The following is a 17,760-nucleotide window of genomic DNA, read 5'->3' on the forward strand; positions in this document are numbered from 1 at the left end:
ATATTCCGCAACTTTTTAAAAAAAGACAAGAGTCTAAATGGATTCCCAATCTGTGCACAAGAAAAGCATTTTTGACATTTATCAGACTTGAATATTTGCTTAACACATTAACCCCTGGCAACGAGTTAACGTGGCAGGAGGTAGTAACCTACTGCCGAGCTCTGTAGCATCATGGTCATGCATGATGCACTAAAGTGGGTGGTATTATAGAAAGGAAGACAGATGTAGCTCTCCAATGATACCAAATAATCTGGAATTTCTTGCTGCACATCAAAATAAAGAGGGAAAAACCTCATTTTTGGAATCAATTGTTTCTACCCAAAATTTGTCTGTGGTTGGAATCCGATTTTTGTCTGAATTTTAGACCTTTTGGTCTCAGATGTAAGGCAAACTGGTATGAACTGCAAACAGACCGATGAACCTTTGCATATAGCATGATAAGATCGGCATTTGGAATAAAGAGTGGTCTCAAAACAAAATTATTGCTCCGTTTAGCAACAAAAAATAAGAATAAAAAAAAAGAACTTTAGCTTTTACCTTCTGCTCATGAGCAAGCCAAATAGCCAATAGGCAGTATGTTATTGGATGATCACATGGAAGTTGGTGTTTTCGGATGTATTCAGCAGATAGCTTTCAAAATGTGTTTCCTACTTGAATTTCAGGCGAAAACAACAAAAACCTCCAGGGGTTAATTGTGTTAATTAAATTGAACAATAAGCAATTGGTGTACTTGAATTTAAGGCTTTGGTTTTATTTTCAGTGTGATGAAGATGTTATGATTTTCGTTTTGAGCCACAATACATATAATAGGTTCTTTTTACTTTCATACATCAGAGCAAGAATATTTTTTTCAAAGTATTTGAAAGGGGGGATTTTTGTGGTGTCTTGTCAAGTGACAGCAACGACATTGATGAAATGGGGCGGTGCACATTGGTACAAATACATTTATAATAATCCTTCTTCTGTTTTATTTTTATTTTCCTTCCCTTTTTTCTCGAGGCCCATATCATATATAATAAAATAAAAATAATTTTATCGAATTGGTAATAAAGCTTTAAGGAAGCATTCCCCTCGGTGATACATACACAAAACTGCTTAAGGCACTGATATTCTGAATATATGGTTTTGATTCATTATTATACACTGTAGCAACATGCGGCTAATGCTACTGTACAAAGATCTATGCAGCTATTGTGTGTTTATGGTATAAAAAAAAATACATAAGTCATTAGTATACATAAACATAAGCAGAATTTTTTTAATAAAAACAAAAATAGGTGTCCGAAGTAATCAGCTAAACTTAACATAATTATATTCTTCTTTAGACAATGTTGCAAAACAAAAGGACTTATTTCTACATACCATGTTGAACATTTGGCATAGTGTGTGAAAATTCAGAATTTTAGATGCTTCTCTTTTTGGCAGTCAGCTTCATAGGGGCACGTTAACCCTACTTTCTATAACCCATGAAAATATGCTCCACAACATAGGAGAAAACCATTGGTGATTTTTCTTTATTAAAAGCAATCCACAATAAGAATTAAATTCATATTTTGGGAAAAGAGAGGGAGTACATTAATTATATGAGTTTCATAGGAATCAGAATTGGGGGCCAAAATCATCCCTTATCGAACCTAGTCATTTGTGGTTTGTATCAACCACTCAATCCATAATATCTTAAATGCATCCAAAATGTAAATTTCAAAAATGTCTTTAATAAAGCCACTTTTACTCTGACTGTTAATTGGTATGTAAAAGGGAAGGGTTGAAAATATAGGCTGGACTGTTAATTGGTATGTAAAAGGGAAGGGTTGAAAATATAGGCTGTATTTAAAAGATACTGGTAATATTCAAAGAAAATTTTGTTACTGTTGTTTCATCTCAATTTTATTCAAATTGTAACTGTTGTAGTGGTGCATATCTTGCATGTTGTATGCAGTATATATATATATTGCGACCTTTTCTTACCTGTGTGGAGAGTCCACATCAGGCGTCAGTACTTTATTCAGTACATGGGCTTCTTTCTCTCCCGAAAATAGCATGGATTTTACACTGCACTTACTGCCGACATCAATATTTTTCTGAATTGCAGTAGTTTGTGTTTTGAGAGGAAATTTCGGTGTAAAATTTATAAGGTAAGAAAGAATTACTTAATTTTGAGCAGGATTGAAGTTGTCTCAGTTAATTACTTTCTGTGATAGAAAGTAGTGTACAATTTTAGAGTAGGTCAGTTCTTGACTTCACTCATTACTGTGATAGTTAAGTATGTTGCCAAGATTGCATCATCTGGTTATTGAAAAATAATGTATGGCTTTGTTTTTTCAAAACTGGGTTTCAGAATAAAGTCTCTAAAGGTTCCATTTATTTAAATAAATAAAAGGTTGACACAATAAGGCCAGAAAATGTAGTTGTATTAATACTGTTTGAACTTGTATTGATTGTGTATGAGCTTTTTTTGTCTGTTTGGTTGTGAATATGATTTGGATTTGTAACATAGCTTCAACAATTTTTCAGTCATATCTCAATTGGAATAAAGTGCCTTGCCCAGGGACACATCACAATATCCAATCCAGACTGATCTGATAATGGCATTCAAACCCGCACTCTTTTTTTGTTGTTGCCATCTGGCACAATAACCACCTAGCCACCCTGCCTCTACAGCAAAAACTCTTGAGGGTTTCTTAACCAATTTACCCAGCCCTAACCAAATATCTGGATTTCGTTTAAATATTTATATGATGATCTTTTCATCTTACCTCATAGGCTAGAGATGCCAACATGGATCCTGAGGTTTTCAAGAAGTTGGAAGAAGAAAGAAAGAAAAGGCAACAGGAACAAGTGGAAAAGGTGATATTCAATTTCTATTCATGTTTGACAGTGTCCCGGCTGATGGGTAGTTTTGCTTTGTAAATAATCAACACATACATATAATCATATTGATGGAACTCAACCAGTAGACATGTGTTCATCTGAAAAAAATTAAAAATAAGGCAAAAGGAGTTGCATCATCACCAGGTTTGGATTATATAGATTAATAACATATTGGGTGTGGATGGGGCTTGACTTATGTTCATATATCTCATGGAGTAATATACAAGCCTACCAATATCAGCCACTGATCTGGTTTTAAATATTAATGCTTTAAAAAAAATGTTCATCTGTTCTGTTTAAGTCACTTTGTTCCAATCAGTTACTTGTACAGTAAGAAAGTTGTTATTTATGTACATCCTGAGCAGTTCTACATCACCATATGAAAAATAGTTTGGCTTTATTTAATTTATTTGTATCAACAACTATGTAAACATTTTTTTGTTGATCAATATATCTTATGATCTTGTTGTAATAGCAACACCTTATGAACTGTAGATAATTGTCTATGTTATTTGCTTCGAAGGAATATTAAAGTTCATCTTCCATTTCTGTTGTTTTCAGGCTATTTCTTTACCAAAGATAGAATATCCCCAAGAAAATGTGAGTATACCTTTTGGACATGTAGGATTCAAAAAGGGTGAATTTATCCTTCGTTACTTCATTGGGCTTTCAACTGTTTAACATTACACAGCATGAATGTGTACATGCATTTAATACAAGCCAAAAATTCTACGATTTCAGATGACATTCTGGACTTTGTGGCAAACAAGCTGTTGGTTTGTTTTGTTTTAAACATATTTCAGTTGTCAGTTAAACCCTTGTAGTTAAAGTCTTTGTCTGGAATTTTTCAGTCAGATCTTTCTATTTTAAATTGTACAAATATCTTTTATTTGGTTTTCAAAATTTTCTTTTAAATACAGTGTTCCAATGCTGTAAGAAAATAGGGGAAGAAGCCCTTTAATTTTGCAAATATTGATCAGAGTCATGGGGAACAAATGGGAATTTTCAACCACCACTTGATTGCGGAAAAGTATGTCACTGGGTTGTAATAGAACTGATTGCGAGTTAAATTTGCTGAGTTCTTACTGGCATTTGGGGAGGTTGTGGAATTCTCCAGTCAGTTGGAATAATATTTTCATATGGATCTTTTGGGTTCTTGCCCAAAATATATTTGTGTTGTCAATCAGGCAATCAGATAGACTGGGTACCCTGTAGTCAGTACTAGATCAGTATAATTTCTTATTTATCAAGTATGAAGACAAGTCTGGTATCACATGATGATGTGTAATCTCGATAATTTAAGAAAAAATAATTAAAGCTTATCTTCTCCAGTTCTCCTTTTGATATTTAAAGTTCGCAAACGTTCTTGTAGTAAATTTTGGCTTCTTATTTGGTTGTTTTCACTGGGAACAGTATTATCATCAGTGGTAATATTTGCTACCAGTCCCACCCCCAGATTGCATTTTCTCCAAACTTTACTATTAGACCTTGTTAAATATCTTGACATTGACTGACTGCTGGAGCAGTTTTCAGTATAGAATCCATTGTTCTGGGCATATTTTACAATGATTGTATTAAATATACAGTCCATAGTCCGATTACGTTGAAAGTAGATGTTTGGGCACCAACCAGACACAAGTCAATTTTTTGTTTGTTTTTAAAGTAATATTCTGTATTCTCATTCTGTATGCAAGATATTTTCCATGCATAAATAAGGACTGCTCAAAAGACTGGGCTGAAAATATCTGCTTGGTACTTACACTCACATGGATAAGAAAATATACTTTCCTGATTCTTTCAGATTACTTGCATTTTTTCTATCCCTCTATCTTGACAAAGAACTGATAGTGCTGATTTTTGAAGTGGATGGACTCAACATCTTTATCAAGTGCTTACCTATTAAATTTTTTGTTGTACATTTTGCATTTTTCTTAGAAAAACTCAGAAAGTGGACCTCCAAAGCCAGAGAGACAGCTTTCCGATGACCCTTTTGCTGTTCATGACTTTGATGTTAAAATTGATCTGGATGAAGCTACCATGAGTAAGTTCTGAAAACTGTACATCAGAAATCTGTTTTCATAACTTCCATCAACTGCAGACAGAATGCAAGTATGTAATTGCAGATGAGGCCACATACTCATGAAACTTTTTTAGCCAGAAACAAGCTCATGTTAAACCACAACATTTGATATAATACTTAGGGTGCACCAGTGTCATCATATTTTGGAAGTCAGTTAGAGATATGTAAGTTAAGAAAAGTCAGAAAGTTTTGTGATTTAGTTTTATTATAATTAAAATTGTAGACTATCAAAGTTTGTAGACTTGAACTTGATATTGGCATACTGTGTGGCCCAGTCTATACTGTTTGTTCTTCATATGTTATTTTGAGAATATGTGGCCCAGTCTATGCTGTTTGTTCTTCATATGATATCTTGAGAATTTGTGGCCCAGTCTATACTGTTTGTTCTTAATATGATTTCTTGAGAATATGTGGCCCAGTCTATGCTGTTTGTTCTTCATATGATATCTTGAGAATTTGTGGCCCAGTCTATGCTGTTTGTTCTTCATATGATATCTTGAGAATATGTGGCCCAGTCTATGCTGTTTGTTCTTCATATGATATCTTGAGAATATGTGGCCCAGTCTATGCTGTTTGTTCTTCATATGATATCTTGAGAATTTGTGGCCTGGTCTTTTGCTATTTGTTTTTCTTATGTTATTTTGAGAATATGTGACACAGTTTTTTGCTGTTTGTTCTTCATATGTTATTTTGAGAATATATGTCCCAGTATATGCTGTTTGTTCTTCATATGATATCTTGAGAATTTGTGGCCCAGTCTATACTGTTTGTTCTTCATATGATATCTTGAGAATATGTGGCCCAGTCTATGCTGTTTGTTCTTCATATGATATCTTGAGAATATGTGGCCCAGTCTATGCTGTTTGTTCTTCATATGATATCTTGAGAATATGTGGCCCAGTCTATACTGTTTGTTCTTCATATGATATCTTGAGAATATGTGGCCCAGTCTATGCTGTTTGTTCTTCATATGATATCTTGAGAATATGTGGCCCAGTCTATACTGTTTGTTCTTCATATGTTATTTTGAGAATATGTGGCCCAGTCTATACTGTTTGTTCTTCATATGATATCTTGAGAATTTGTGGCCTGGTCTTTTGCTATTTATTTTTCTTATGTTATTTTGAGAATATGTGGCAAGAGCAGGACAAGATAATGCCTACCAACCTATATGATTCCTTAGCAATTTTAGATTGCTGGGACGCTTAGCTGTTTTAAATTATCAATGTTTTCTTTAAAAAGCTGAATCCTCAAATCTTTCACATGTGATCATTAACATGTTTTCTCTTCATGCTAGACTGGTGCTAGAATGTAACCAGGTAGTTGCTAAATTATGCCCTGAAAGATATCGATCTGTATAATTGTCTAGTGTACCAGAAAAGGGCAGCACTATGATATTTGCAGTAATGGATCTGACTTCTGTTCAACAATAGTTATTACCAAGCATTAATTTTTATTTTCTTTCATAATTCCCTTCTTTCTCTGAGTTTGTTTCCTACTCAAATAAAAAACTGTTTGATTTACAGGTGAATAATGCTTTTCTTTGTATTTATGGCTGAATACTGCATTTCTGTATTTTCTTCTATTAGATTTTATCTCTTATGTCATTTACCCTCCAAAATTTGAGACCACTTCAGTGGCCTAGTGGTTAGCGCATCTGCCTCGGATGCAAGAGGTCATGGGTTCAAACCCAGGCTGAATCATACCAATGACTCATAAAAATGGTACTAACAGCTGCCTCACTTGACACTCAGCATTAAGAGGTTAGCATGATGACTGGTCGGCATGGTGTCAGGATAATTTAACTGGGTGGGACATCATGCTACATGTCTGCGGCATGATGCCCCAATGCTAGACATCACTATAAACTGTCACACTGCAGACATCGTGACTGTATGACTGAACAATTCGTAAAAATCCATATATCACATGCACTGCTTGGAGTAAGTCGTATATACAATACATTTAGATTCAGAAATATATGTTGAAGGTGTTTAGTTTATCTTATCAGTTTAAAGAATATAATGTTATATTGTTGTTAGCTTTGCATAATTGCAAGTGCTGATAGTATTGGTATATTTATGATATCAGCGGATAACATCCTGTAAAATCAATTGTTTCTTTTCCATTCTTGCAGATCAAAATATGGTTGTACAGAACCGACCACATCCTGGTGGCAGAGATGGAGCTCCCAAGAGATCCCTTAATCTAGAGGAATATAAAAAGCTAAAGGGGCTGATATAGCATGAAACATTGAACCATGTAAGAGAGTTGGTGAAAGTGGATCAGTCTTTTTTGTGTTAAGATAGTGTGCGGGGAGAGAGAGTTTGTAGTGTTCATGTGGTGTAGTAGTCTTATTTTTTGTGAGAATTTAATTGTAGAAATATTGCTTGAAATTTAATAAATAAAATGTGTAAATACATTTGCATCATCATCATTTTTCACACCCTTTATAGAATACTTCGATATACGTTAAATTGTAGAAATATTGCTTGAAATTTAAGTTAAAAATGTTGAAGTATAGTTGTACCATTATTTTCTGTCGCACCCATTTTATAATAATTTATTATACAATTACTAGTAATGAAATTATTTGGTTAATTGTAGACAATAATTATGGAGCTGCAAGGTAAATAATAATGATAACCATGATCCAGTGTCGTGATTGTTGGTGGCCCTAACTTCATCTTACTTTGAGGTTATTTTCTGCAGGTTTCTTTGCTTCATTAAGAGTTGAGATATGCAGATAATCCTGCTGATGGAAAATTTTTAACTAAATCTTCTTTTTTTGATAAGCATATTCATACATTTGTCACCATTAAGAAATTACTTTTTTGCTCCTAGTTTGACATATGAGTTGAAATATCTATAGTCTGTCCATGTGTCTGTGGTTTTATCATACTAAACAGACTTTGGTTTCTAGTGCCGGCCAAGTTAATTTTCGTCAGTGTAAAATTTGCTTACGTGCAGCCTGGTTAGTTTATGCTGATTATCAGGTGGTGACAGCTTGGTGTTTACCTGCTAACTTAACACAGAAGATGCATTGAAGGCATCTCAGAATCTGTGTATTTTCTCTGTTCCACCTTGAGATTGGTAAGGGCATAGAGTGTTACCCTTGTTAAGTTTTGCATTTAGGTAATTTCAGCTGCTTTTGTTGGGCATCCATGTTGCATGAACACATTTCTGATAATGCATTACCCAGTCACATTATCGTTATGAATTATCTTCACTACCTCCTGAATCTGGTTGTTGTCTCCGAAAGATTTCAAGATTACTCTCCAATGCTGAAACTAATATCTCTGGGATATAACTCCATCAAGATGCCATTTTACCTGCCATTGTCACTGTTAGGTTGGTACCCACATACCAAATGTTCTGTTTTTGCTTGTGTTACAATACTGTCATCAATGGACTGCTCCAGTGGCCTAGTGGTTAGAGCGTCTGCCTTGGAGGCGGGAGATCGTGGGTTTAATCCCCAGCCGAGTTATACCAAAGACTTACAAAAATGGTACTAACAGCTGTCTCACTGGGCACTCAGCATTAAGAGGTTAGTGTTAAGACTGGTTGGCCTGGTGTCAGGATAAAGTGACCATGTGGGACATCATGCTACATGTCTGCAACATGATGCCCCAGTGATAGACATCACTATAAACTGCCACACTACAGACATTATAGTCAACAATGTATCCATATTCTTCATGAAATTTGTCAGATTTCGCCTTTTTCAACCATCTGCCTCAATATAGTATTGTAATATTAGCGTCACTTAAAGTATTGGTAAGTTTATTTTTTATATCTCTACTGTCAATAAACCAGAATAGCAGGATGCTTCCAGGATATATGACAGTGTGATTCATGCAAAATTTGTACAGCTTCGCTCACTGGAAAGTTCTGATACATGAGAATTCCCAAAAATTACTTAATAGTTGCTCATATGCAAATGTACTCCATGTAGTGTACAAACTTTTTCAGCCATTCAGCCTTAAAGTACCTGTAGAAATGGTAAAAATATTGAAGTGTTTGGTGCAACATGTATTTTTTTGGCAAATATTTACACCTGGTTTCTTCGGCTTGACATGAATGGTTGTTAATCTAAATTTGATTGATTGGCACATTGGGCCCTGTAACAATAATTGTGTTGAAATTTGAACCTTGCATAAAAGAAATTTTACAAATGCGTATTTATAATATGGGCTATCAAGAAGACCAAAAATGGCTGATTCCCAGCATTGCTTATCTATAGATAACAGTTTAGTTTGGCAAATACTGGCTGATCATTGTAATGAAAGTTATTTATTTTTTTAAGTCGGGGAAGTATATCAGATCATAGGAGCTGGGAAAGTGCTAAAGGAGATGCCAGTGAGTGATTTTGAACCACAAATCGCATTAAATTTGAATCTGATGAACATCCTGGATATACCAAGACAGATGCCATGATGGTCAACCCCTCATTCCAGCAGTGTTTTAAGATTAAATGTAGAAAAGGCAGACAAACAACCAAATTAAAATACAAACAGTTTAAAAGTAGAGTGCACTTTTCATTTACTTTCTAGTCATCATTTAGCCCTGTGTTGCAAAACCATATAGTTCTTGCATAAATGTTACAATAAATCTGATAAATAAAAATCTAAAAATGAAATTAAAAAGTAAAGATATTCGATAAATATTCCTCTGTTTGAACAAGTCGACTATGGCATTAATGGACTTAAAATCCTAATACAGCATTAAGGAACAGTAAATCTAGCATGGTAGTCAGTAGAGTGCTAATTCAAGAAAGTTGGACTTTGGCACAGCTTATGTTAGCAAAAAATCTTTTTTTGGAGCATAATTATCCAGAACAACAATACCTGTGAGCTGTGAACAGATTAAAGCTTATACAGCTTGAGGCAACATCTTTTAAACATTTTGATTTCAATATGGGTCTTACAGAGTGGATAAGGAAGAGAGATGGATATTATAGTGTTATGTAAATAATGAAGTATGTCTGTTTCCTCCTCCCCCTCAATTTTATTCTAATCCTCTCCTTTTGGGGACATGGGGGAAGTCCTTCGTTAAGATAAAATTCTGGAAGCATCTCTGGAATAGCTTATTAGATTCCATGTTGACCTTTATTCAGGGTCCGTTTGTATCTTTATATACTTTCATCCCAAAGTCTAGTTGGTTCTAAATGAAAATGGTATCATTTGGACATCCAGTATTGCTACAGTGTTGGTCATATGAACATGGGGTTTTCACTGAAAGACTTCATATGATTCTAAACAAAAAGTGTTGATCTGATGTCCATTATGTTTGCCACTGCTGCCATGTTAAAAATCTTGTTTTTACTACTTCTCTTGAAAGGAAAGATATATCGCCATGGAGTTTTCATTAAAAGACTTCTTCTGATGGCTGGTTGATCTTAATTGAGAATGGTGTTCCCTGGACTTCTAATTTGGTTGCCATAGGAGCCCTCTTGAAAATCTTGATACTGATACTCCACCTTGATTTTCACTAAAAGACAAGATATCTAGTTGGTCCACAATAAAAATTGTAATTCTTAAAGGAAAGTTATATCACCATGGGGATTTTCACCAGAAGACTTCGGATGGCTAGTTGGTCTTAAATGAGAATGGTGCTGGCTGGACAGCCGGTATGGCTGCCATGGTAACCCTTTTGAAAATCTTGTTATTGGACCGTCTTCTTTTCAGCCTACTTCCAAGTCAACCATTCGGCGGGCAAACCAGCCGAAACATTAACCTCTTAATGCTGAGCGCCTAGCAAGGCCGCTGTTAGTACCATTTTTTATATTATGCCTTTGGTATAATTCAGCCGGGGTTCGAACCCGCGACCTTCCGCATCCGAGGTTGGTATGTGAGAAACCTTGCATGTCGCTTCTAGTGGGTAGGTCCACTAAATATACTGGCCGCCGTGTACGGTCTGTCGTATGCTAAAAGCGTTGTCAAACTCCCCCAAAAGTAGGAATCACAAAGTTGACTGACTCACAAATTGCTGAAAAGAAAAGTAATAGTTAACCCTAATATTAATAACTGTAAAAGGAACTTTTCAAGCTATAACTGTGATTGAAGATTGTGTTTTGAGCTTTTAAATTTCAGCTTGCTAAATTTTAAGTCGTCAGACCCAAACGTCGAAAGCTTTCTTTGCCATTTAAAGATGATCGATATCGAAAGCTCTGGGTATTCAACTTCTTTGCAAAATCCAAATTTTCCCCAACACTCCGTAGAAAAGCAATCCAACGACGCAAAAAGTAAGGTTGCATCAAATTTTAAATAAAAAGTTACATGCCTGAAAAAATGTAAAAGGTGATGATCTGTAAGACCGTTCTTATGAAATTATCTGGATTCGGAGGAAGTATCCATCACTAGCACACAAAAAAACTTTGTCATTTTAGCGGGAAAAGGGGCCGATGTGCATCCGTTGGTTAAACCCAATCACGTGTCAAAAGGTCAAAGGCCATTAACATATCTATCCATTATAGCAATTCATGTGAAGCTTTTTATTACAGGTCGAAAAATTCTGATATTTACATCGAGTTTGATATAGTTGAAGTTGTCCAATTTGTTTTCTACTAGAATGTTTTTAGTTTAAACCATATGTATTTGATCAACTTTGTCAAATGAAATTACAAATATATGTTTTTGGGGAATTCATTAGAAATCATAAACTTATTAGCACTGTCTCCCCAATGTTTTTTCTTGAGACTGTTTGAACGCATATATTTTTCTTCGTTAATTTAATAGAAGAATGTCGTTATTTACGTCAAATCTCATTTATATTTCATTGAGTTACTCCGCCTATATGTAAAAAAATTACGTCAAAATGCCTATGCAATAATGGACTGATTCTCTAATTAGATTGACGTGTGCACATAATGTAGATTTTTGATCAGCTGGAATCATTAAGTTTAAACTTCTGTGTCTACAAAGTTGTCACGTATAGTAAGTAATATTATTTTGACTGTTCATGTGAAACTAAACCAGTAAATGACATAATTTTTTAAAATTGTCGTTTAAGTTGTATCTTTGTAAAATTGCCCGTAAATTTAGCTGTACAAAGTTACCTGGGAGCGATTAATTGGGTAAATAACGCAATAAAACCTTGATATTCTATGCAAAAGGAATAAAACCATGATATTCTATGCAAATGGACTCCAATACAGATGCATATATTTAGCGATTAAATTTAATCAGATCGTGTATTCAGTACCCATTTGTTCTTACTAGGTTCACAAGACGTTTGATTCAGATATTTAGTCCATATTTTCGCATCATGGAATCGAATTTAGTGTTTTCCTAGACGTCCGCGCGTTGATATTCCTAGACTCGTCGAATCAAACTTGTACAAATCCCGACTTGTTTTTAATTTAATGCACACTCTAGGGATTACGAAATTTTAAGGTGTAAAAGAGGATGGTATAAAATAAATGCATAACTGCAATCGTGATTTATTCTAAGTCAGGAGTTGAGAAGAAAGAACCCGTTTGATATGTCGTATGAAATATCGTGAAAATATCGCGCTCCGATGGTCTTGACGTGTCCATTAGCCTTGTCAAAATCGTTGCTACCTTTCCCTAATCACAAAACACGTATATAGTTTTATCCATTTACCGAATAGTACTATCTTGTGGTTTGGTCCTTTTAGTATGAGAACTTATAACATCGATACTATTCAAGACAATCTAATGCAAGTACGCCTGTCATAGCTCTTCTGTAACATACCCAACGAAGATTTGCCCCGATCCATAGGTCACGTGGGCTCACGAGAAATACATATAGATAACAGTGGTAAAATACGTGGATATTTAAGGATGAAATCAATCTAAATGTGTGCCCAGTACATAGAAGATTAAAGTTCGCGCTGTCATTCACAATGAAAGCTGCGGATATTGAAACAAATTCCTACTACCCTGTTATTTGTTATGATTAGATCTCATTCTTCTTTTCTTGACCAAATTTAGTTCGTGGCCACCATTGAAAGTCATTAGTTTTCGTCTGGAACTTTGTGATGACATTTAAAGAGCATTCAATAATCAGAACTGAATACAGTAATACCTCGAACATTCGCGAGGTTAGGTTCCAGAACCAGTCGCGGATCAGGAGGAATCGCGAATGTTTGGTACGAGTCACTAAAAATGCTAATAAATGCCTATTTCTAGGGTTTAAACCTTAAATATGACCCAAATCATGATCCCAACGCACTTTAATTTCATTTAAAAGTTAGCTTAATACATTACCCTTAAAAAGAGAAATAAATGGTTGACGTAAAAATAGAGTACAGTATCGCCTAATGGGTATTTGCCACACTAGCGCATTTACAGTATGGTACATGTATACATGTACTAATATTACTCCTATACTAATTCATTGGCTGCCGTTTTCTTTTGCACTCACAGTAAGGTAACACCAAGTAACGAATGGGACTGTAAACTCAATGACTGACGTTTTCTTTGTCATTGTCAGGAAGGTAAACTAGGCAAACTTCATATGTCACAGAAGTCATATAACGAAGGTACAATTCAATAAAATAAAGAAAACATGTACGTAGAGGGTACCAATGAAAATTTCGCGAATCCGTGAATTCGCGAATCCAGAAACGCGAATGCACGAGGTATTACTGTATACATTAGTTAAACTATACTAATGTTAGTGCTCAATTTTAGGATACCAATTAATATTTAATTTAAGATGACTAAATGTACATTCATGGCAATGTTGATATACATTTTAATATGAAACAGGATCCTTAGGGACTCAGTGGTTAGCGTGCTGGACTAGCAACTAAAGGAGTGCCATCCCCCTATTACTTTACTCCCATTGCCTTGGTGCGATATAGCCCTCATGTAAAATACTAAATAAATATTAGCGATTTCTTGTAAATAATATGAGCTTTACCACACAAATAATAAATACGTGGCCAAAAGTTTTTTAATGCTTTCAACACCTTTACAACTGCAAACTAAAAGTAATAAGAAAGAGTCTTCTTAAAATCCCTGTTAGCAGGAATCTCGAGCTCAAAACCCCCAAATCAGAGGTGATGCTTAGGGTGCACATGTGCTACGGATATTTGTCCTTCTGGTAGAGGAATCCAAGTTAAGTAAAATCTGAACGTTCCCGTGTTTTTAGCTTTATCCTTGATCAAGTTACAGATTGTCAAAGTTTTCGGACTTTGTCATTGAGCTTGATTTTCTTGCTTAAAACGTGTTCGGAAAACGGTGCTAGATCTGCTCTTGTATATCGTACCAACAGATCAGAATCTTAATTTCTCTATTCTGTTGATGGTTGTAAGCGACCAATATCGACCCTGATTGGCAGCTACCTAATGCGACCATAGATCAGTGTCTAAGCTGTTAAGTTTGTACATATAATTATTGCACAGATATATTGAGTAATTATGTGGTGAGTTTGACATAGGTAAATAAAAAATGGATTTTTATTCTACGCTGCAGGTCAGTCTTTGCAAATAATGTCAGATTGTGTAGTCGCTGATCAATTAAAGGAAAGTGATTACATCAACTTGGCGTGTTTGGTTTTTAATAACATACACAGCCCTTTTAGCGGGTATCGATGATTGAGTGACATTAGTGACGACAAGAGAGGAGCTTAGCGTGAAAAAATGAGGAACAAACGCATACAATTTTATTTCTTTGATGTTAAGAAGAACTGCTGTTGCATATTGTCTCAAGATTGGAATCTTCTCTGATGATTCAATTCATGATTCTAAGCTTCCAACATTGACCCTGATTGTCAATTTCCTTAGCAGGATCCATGCTGTTTTCCGTTGAGCGTGTATTTTACACAAATATATGTGTAATTGTATGGGGAGTTTCCTTTAGATTAGCAACAGTGTATTATTATTCTACGCTGCATGTTAGTATTTACAAGTAATGTCTGTCTGTAGTCGCTGATCATTGAAACAACGGTACTTGTATCCAGTAATCTTAGCGTGTTTTTGTTGCTAGATAATTCACTCCGTAGGTATAACTGGTTAAGAGATAGCCGTAAACAAATGGAAAAGACGCATATAATTTAAATTCAGATGTGTTAAAAACAACTTTCCGATAATAAAATTCCTTATAAATGGGGCGTGCAACGTTTGAGCTGTTCAGCATCATGATACTATCTCTGATACATTCACACTTGGGATGCAATGTTACTCGGAATACAATCCTTCTCAGTGATCTGTTTTTGGAATATACCAGCGTAGATGGAGCGACATATGGCTTGACCTCTAACAATAACTTTCAATCGGAAGAATACTTTCGTCTGATTCATAAAAACGGTGTCGTGGGATATTTGCCTACCAATATTTGTAAATTTCCAAATTTAATTAAAATAGATCTATCACAAAATCGGATAAAGTTTGTTGGTAACATTTCGTGCTTAGTAAATCTTGAGGAACTCGACTTGAAAAAGAATAGTTTGACCAACATTTATAACAATACATTCAATCAGCTTAAGAAACTAATGCTTCTTGACATCTCGGAAAATAGAATCAAACATCTTGATCCATTCTCCCTTGCTGCGCCCAGTTTAAATATACAGTACCTGAATGCGAGTTGTAATGAGCTGACGTCATTAGACATCACAAATGTTATTATGAGTGGGCCGTTCTGTACAAGAGATTTCAGTCACAATCAAATGACTGAGCTGACAAATGACTTGGATCTTTTACTCAACGTCAGCGTAACCTATGGTCCGGGTATGGTTTATATGTCAAACAATCCATTTCTAAAGTGGCCAGACTTCAGAAAACTAGGTGTTCAAAACTTGACAATGCTGGGAACACTGCTCGAATTCGGATTTGATTTTCGTGGTACCAATTTTTCCTGTGGTTGTGAAATGGAGCCGTTCTTGAAACTTGCGGAGGAAGTCATTAAGAAAATTTGGAGAGATTATTTCGAAGTCAAATGTGCAAGTCCACCAAATCTAGCGGGAAAAAGTATCACGGATTTAGTAAAAGATGGGTCATTGGACCAGTTTGTTTGTACCAAAGACGTTGAAGAAGGATGTCCAGTTGAGTGCATATGTGTGGAGCAGCCGAGCAAATCTAGGTTATTAGTTGATTGCGAAGGAAAAGGTCTCAGAGAGCTGCCGAAATTTCTGCCTAACACATCACTTGCATATGAGTTGAATGTATGCGATAATGAAATAACTGTCTTAAATGCAAGTTATTACCTCGAAAAAGTAATAATAATAAATGCATGTAATAATCCACTTCAAAGAGTAGAGGACCAAGCAATAAAGGGACTGTACAACGTGAAAAATCTTTCTTTATCAAACAATACGGATATGATTTATTATTTACCAAAAAATATACAGTACCTGCCCTCTCAATCATTGGACCTACAAAATGTGCTATTGTTCTGTGACTGTGACACCCTCTGGGTGTCTGATTGGCTTGACGTTCGCCAAATCAGTTCAGATTCAACATTCTGCCATACAGAAAATCATGGACGCGTCAAGGCAATACACTTGAAAGATTTGCTTTTCCACGAATGCCAGAGATTGAATTTAACAAATGCTATTATATGCATTTCGCTTGCCACGGCTATCATCCTTTTTGGGCTGCCTTCTTTTCTTATCTACAAATTTAAATATGAACTCAGGATTTTGTTTCGAAGTCACGACCCTTCAATTTGCAAATTTGATTACGACATTTACCTATCTTCCGATGAAGGAAACGACACAGTCTATGTATGGATCAGGCACGTTCTTTTGCCGTATTTGAAAAATTTTGGATATCGTATTTATCTTCCACTGAGAGATTGCTTACCAGGACAAATAGCAGAGGACGAAGCTCGGGATATGCTGATAAAAACCAGATGCTTTCTTGTTATATTGTCAAAAAGCTATCTCCGCCAGGAGGGTCGACCGCGGACGGAGATAGAATGGAAGTACGCTTGGGACATGTATTTCAAGGATCGACACAGAAAAATCGTGATGATCAACTTCGACTATCTTCCATCAAACCTTGTGCAGCAACGACAAATCAAAGCTTTTGTCAGAGTGGGAACGACGCTAGACTTTGGAAACAGGGACAGTATGCATCTAGATAACGTTCAAAGAGCAATCGGATCGGGTATGAAAAGGTCTAACTACGTCAAAAATACAAAAGCATTGTTTAATATCAGGACGTTGAAAAACAGGAACAAGATTAATCCTGAACCACAAAACTCAATGGCTTAAAATGAACTGAGAAAGAGTGTTTGTGTTGCTCCGTTTCACAGTACCTTATTTGTTGCTTAAAATTAAACGCATTTTATAATAGCCAAGCCATGTTTAAGTAATTTGTCAATTGACAAGAATGTATGTATTCAATCATGTTGACATTATGAATTTTTATATCAGCGACAAGGATTTGTCAAAAAAAATTTGTTACTTAATTATTGTTCTTGCATTTTTATTTTTTAAATTTTTTTTGCAAAAATGATTGTCCAGCAAATAAATGCATTTTAAATATTATTGTTTTCTTATTGTGCAGGTTATTAAACAGGATATTTACGATAAACCTGCCCTTACTAACATCACATATTGTATAAATTATCTAGGATCACTAATATGGAGGGGGATTACAGCCATAATTATATGCATGAGTTTTCTAATCTTCCTTGATGCATTATTGTAAATGGCTGCTTGCAAGTGCTACTTTCATAATTCTATCAATGTATATTGTATTCTTCATTGATGTAGATTGTACGTAACAGTTTGCAAGTGCTACTTTCCTTCTGCATTATTGTAAATGACTGCTTGCAAGTGTTACATTCATAATTCTAGTCATGAATTTTATATTCTTCATTGATGCAAGCTGTAAAT

General features: G+C 35.2%; 2 protein-coding genes across 2 annotated transcripts in view; both read left to right on the plus strand.

Moving 5' to 3' along the window:
• LOC149805194 (RNA polymerase-associated protein RTF1 homolog) overlaps window positions 1-7,373 on the plus strand; it is a 57,130-nt gene extending 49,757 nt beyond the window's left edge. The window contains exons 14-17 of the mRNA XM_089948325.1: window positions 2,764-2,847; window positions 3,433-3,471; window positions 4,807-4,912; window positions 7,089-7,373. Coding sequence (XP_089804451.1) covers window positions 2,764-2,847; window positions 3,433-3,471; window positions 4,807-4,912; window positions 7,089-7,195 — 336 coding nt within the window. The 3' untranslated portion in view covers window positions 7,196-7,373. The remainder of the gene's footprint in view (window positions 1-2,763; window positions 2,848-3,432; window positions 3,472-4,806; window positions 4,913-7,088) is intronic.
• A 7,522-nt stretch (window positions 7,374-14,895) lies between these two features.
• On the plus strand, window positions 14,896-17,368 carry LOC149805195 (protein toll-like). Its single transcript, XM_089948333.1, has one exon. The coding sequence runs from the start codon at window positions 15,025-15,027 to the stop codon at window positions 17,131-17,133; it is 2,109 nt and encodes a 702-aa protein (XP_089804459.1). The 5' UTR covers window positions 14,896-15,024; the 3' UTR covers window positions 17,134-17,368.
• The last annotated feature ends 392 nt before the right edge of the window (window positions 17,369-17,760 follow it).

The sequence above is a fragment of the Sinohyriopsis cumingii genome, chromosome 2, assembly GCF_028554795.1.
Source record: "Sinohyriopsis cumingii isolate HCF-2022 chromosome 2, ASM2855479v2, whole genome shotgun sequence".
NCBI classification, from domain to species: domain Eukaryota; kingdom Metazoa; phylum Mollusca; class Bivalvia; order Unionida; family Unionidae; genus Sinohyriopsis; species Sinohyriopsis cumingii.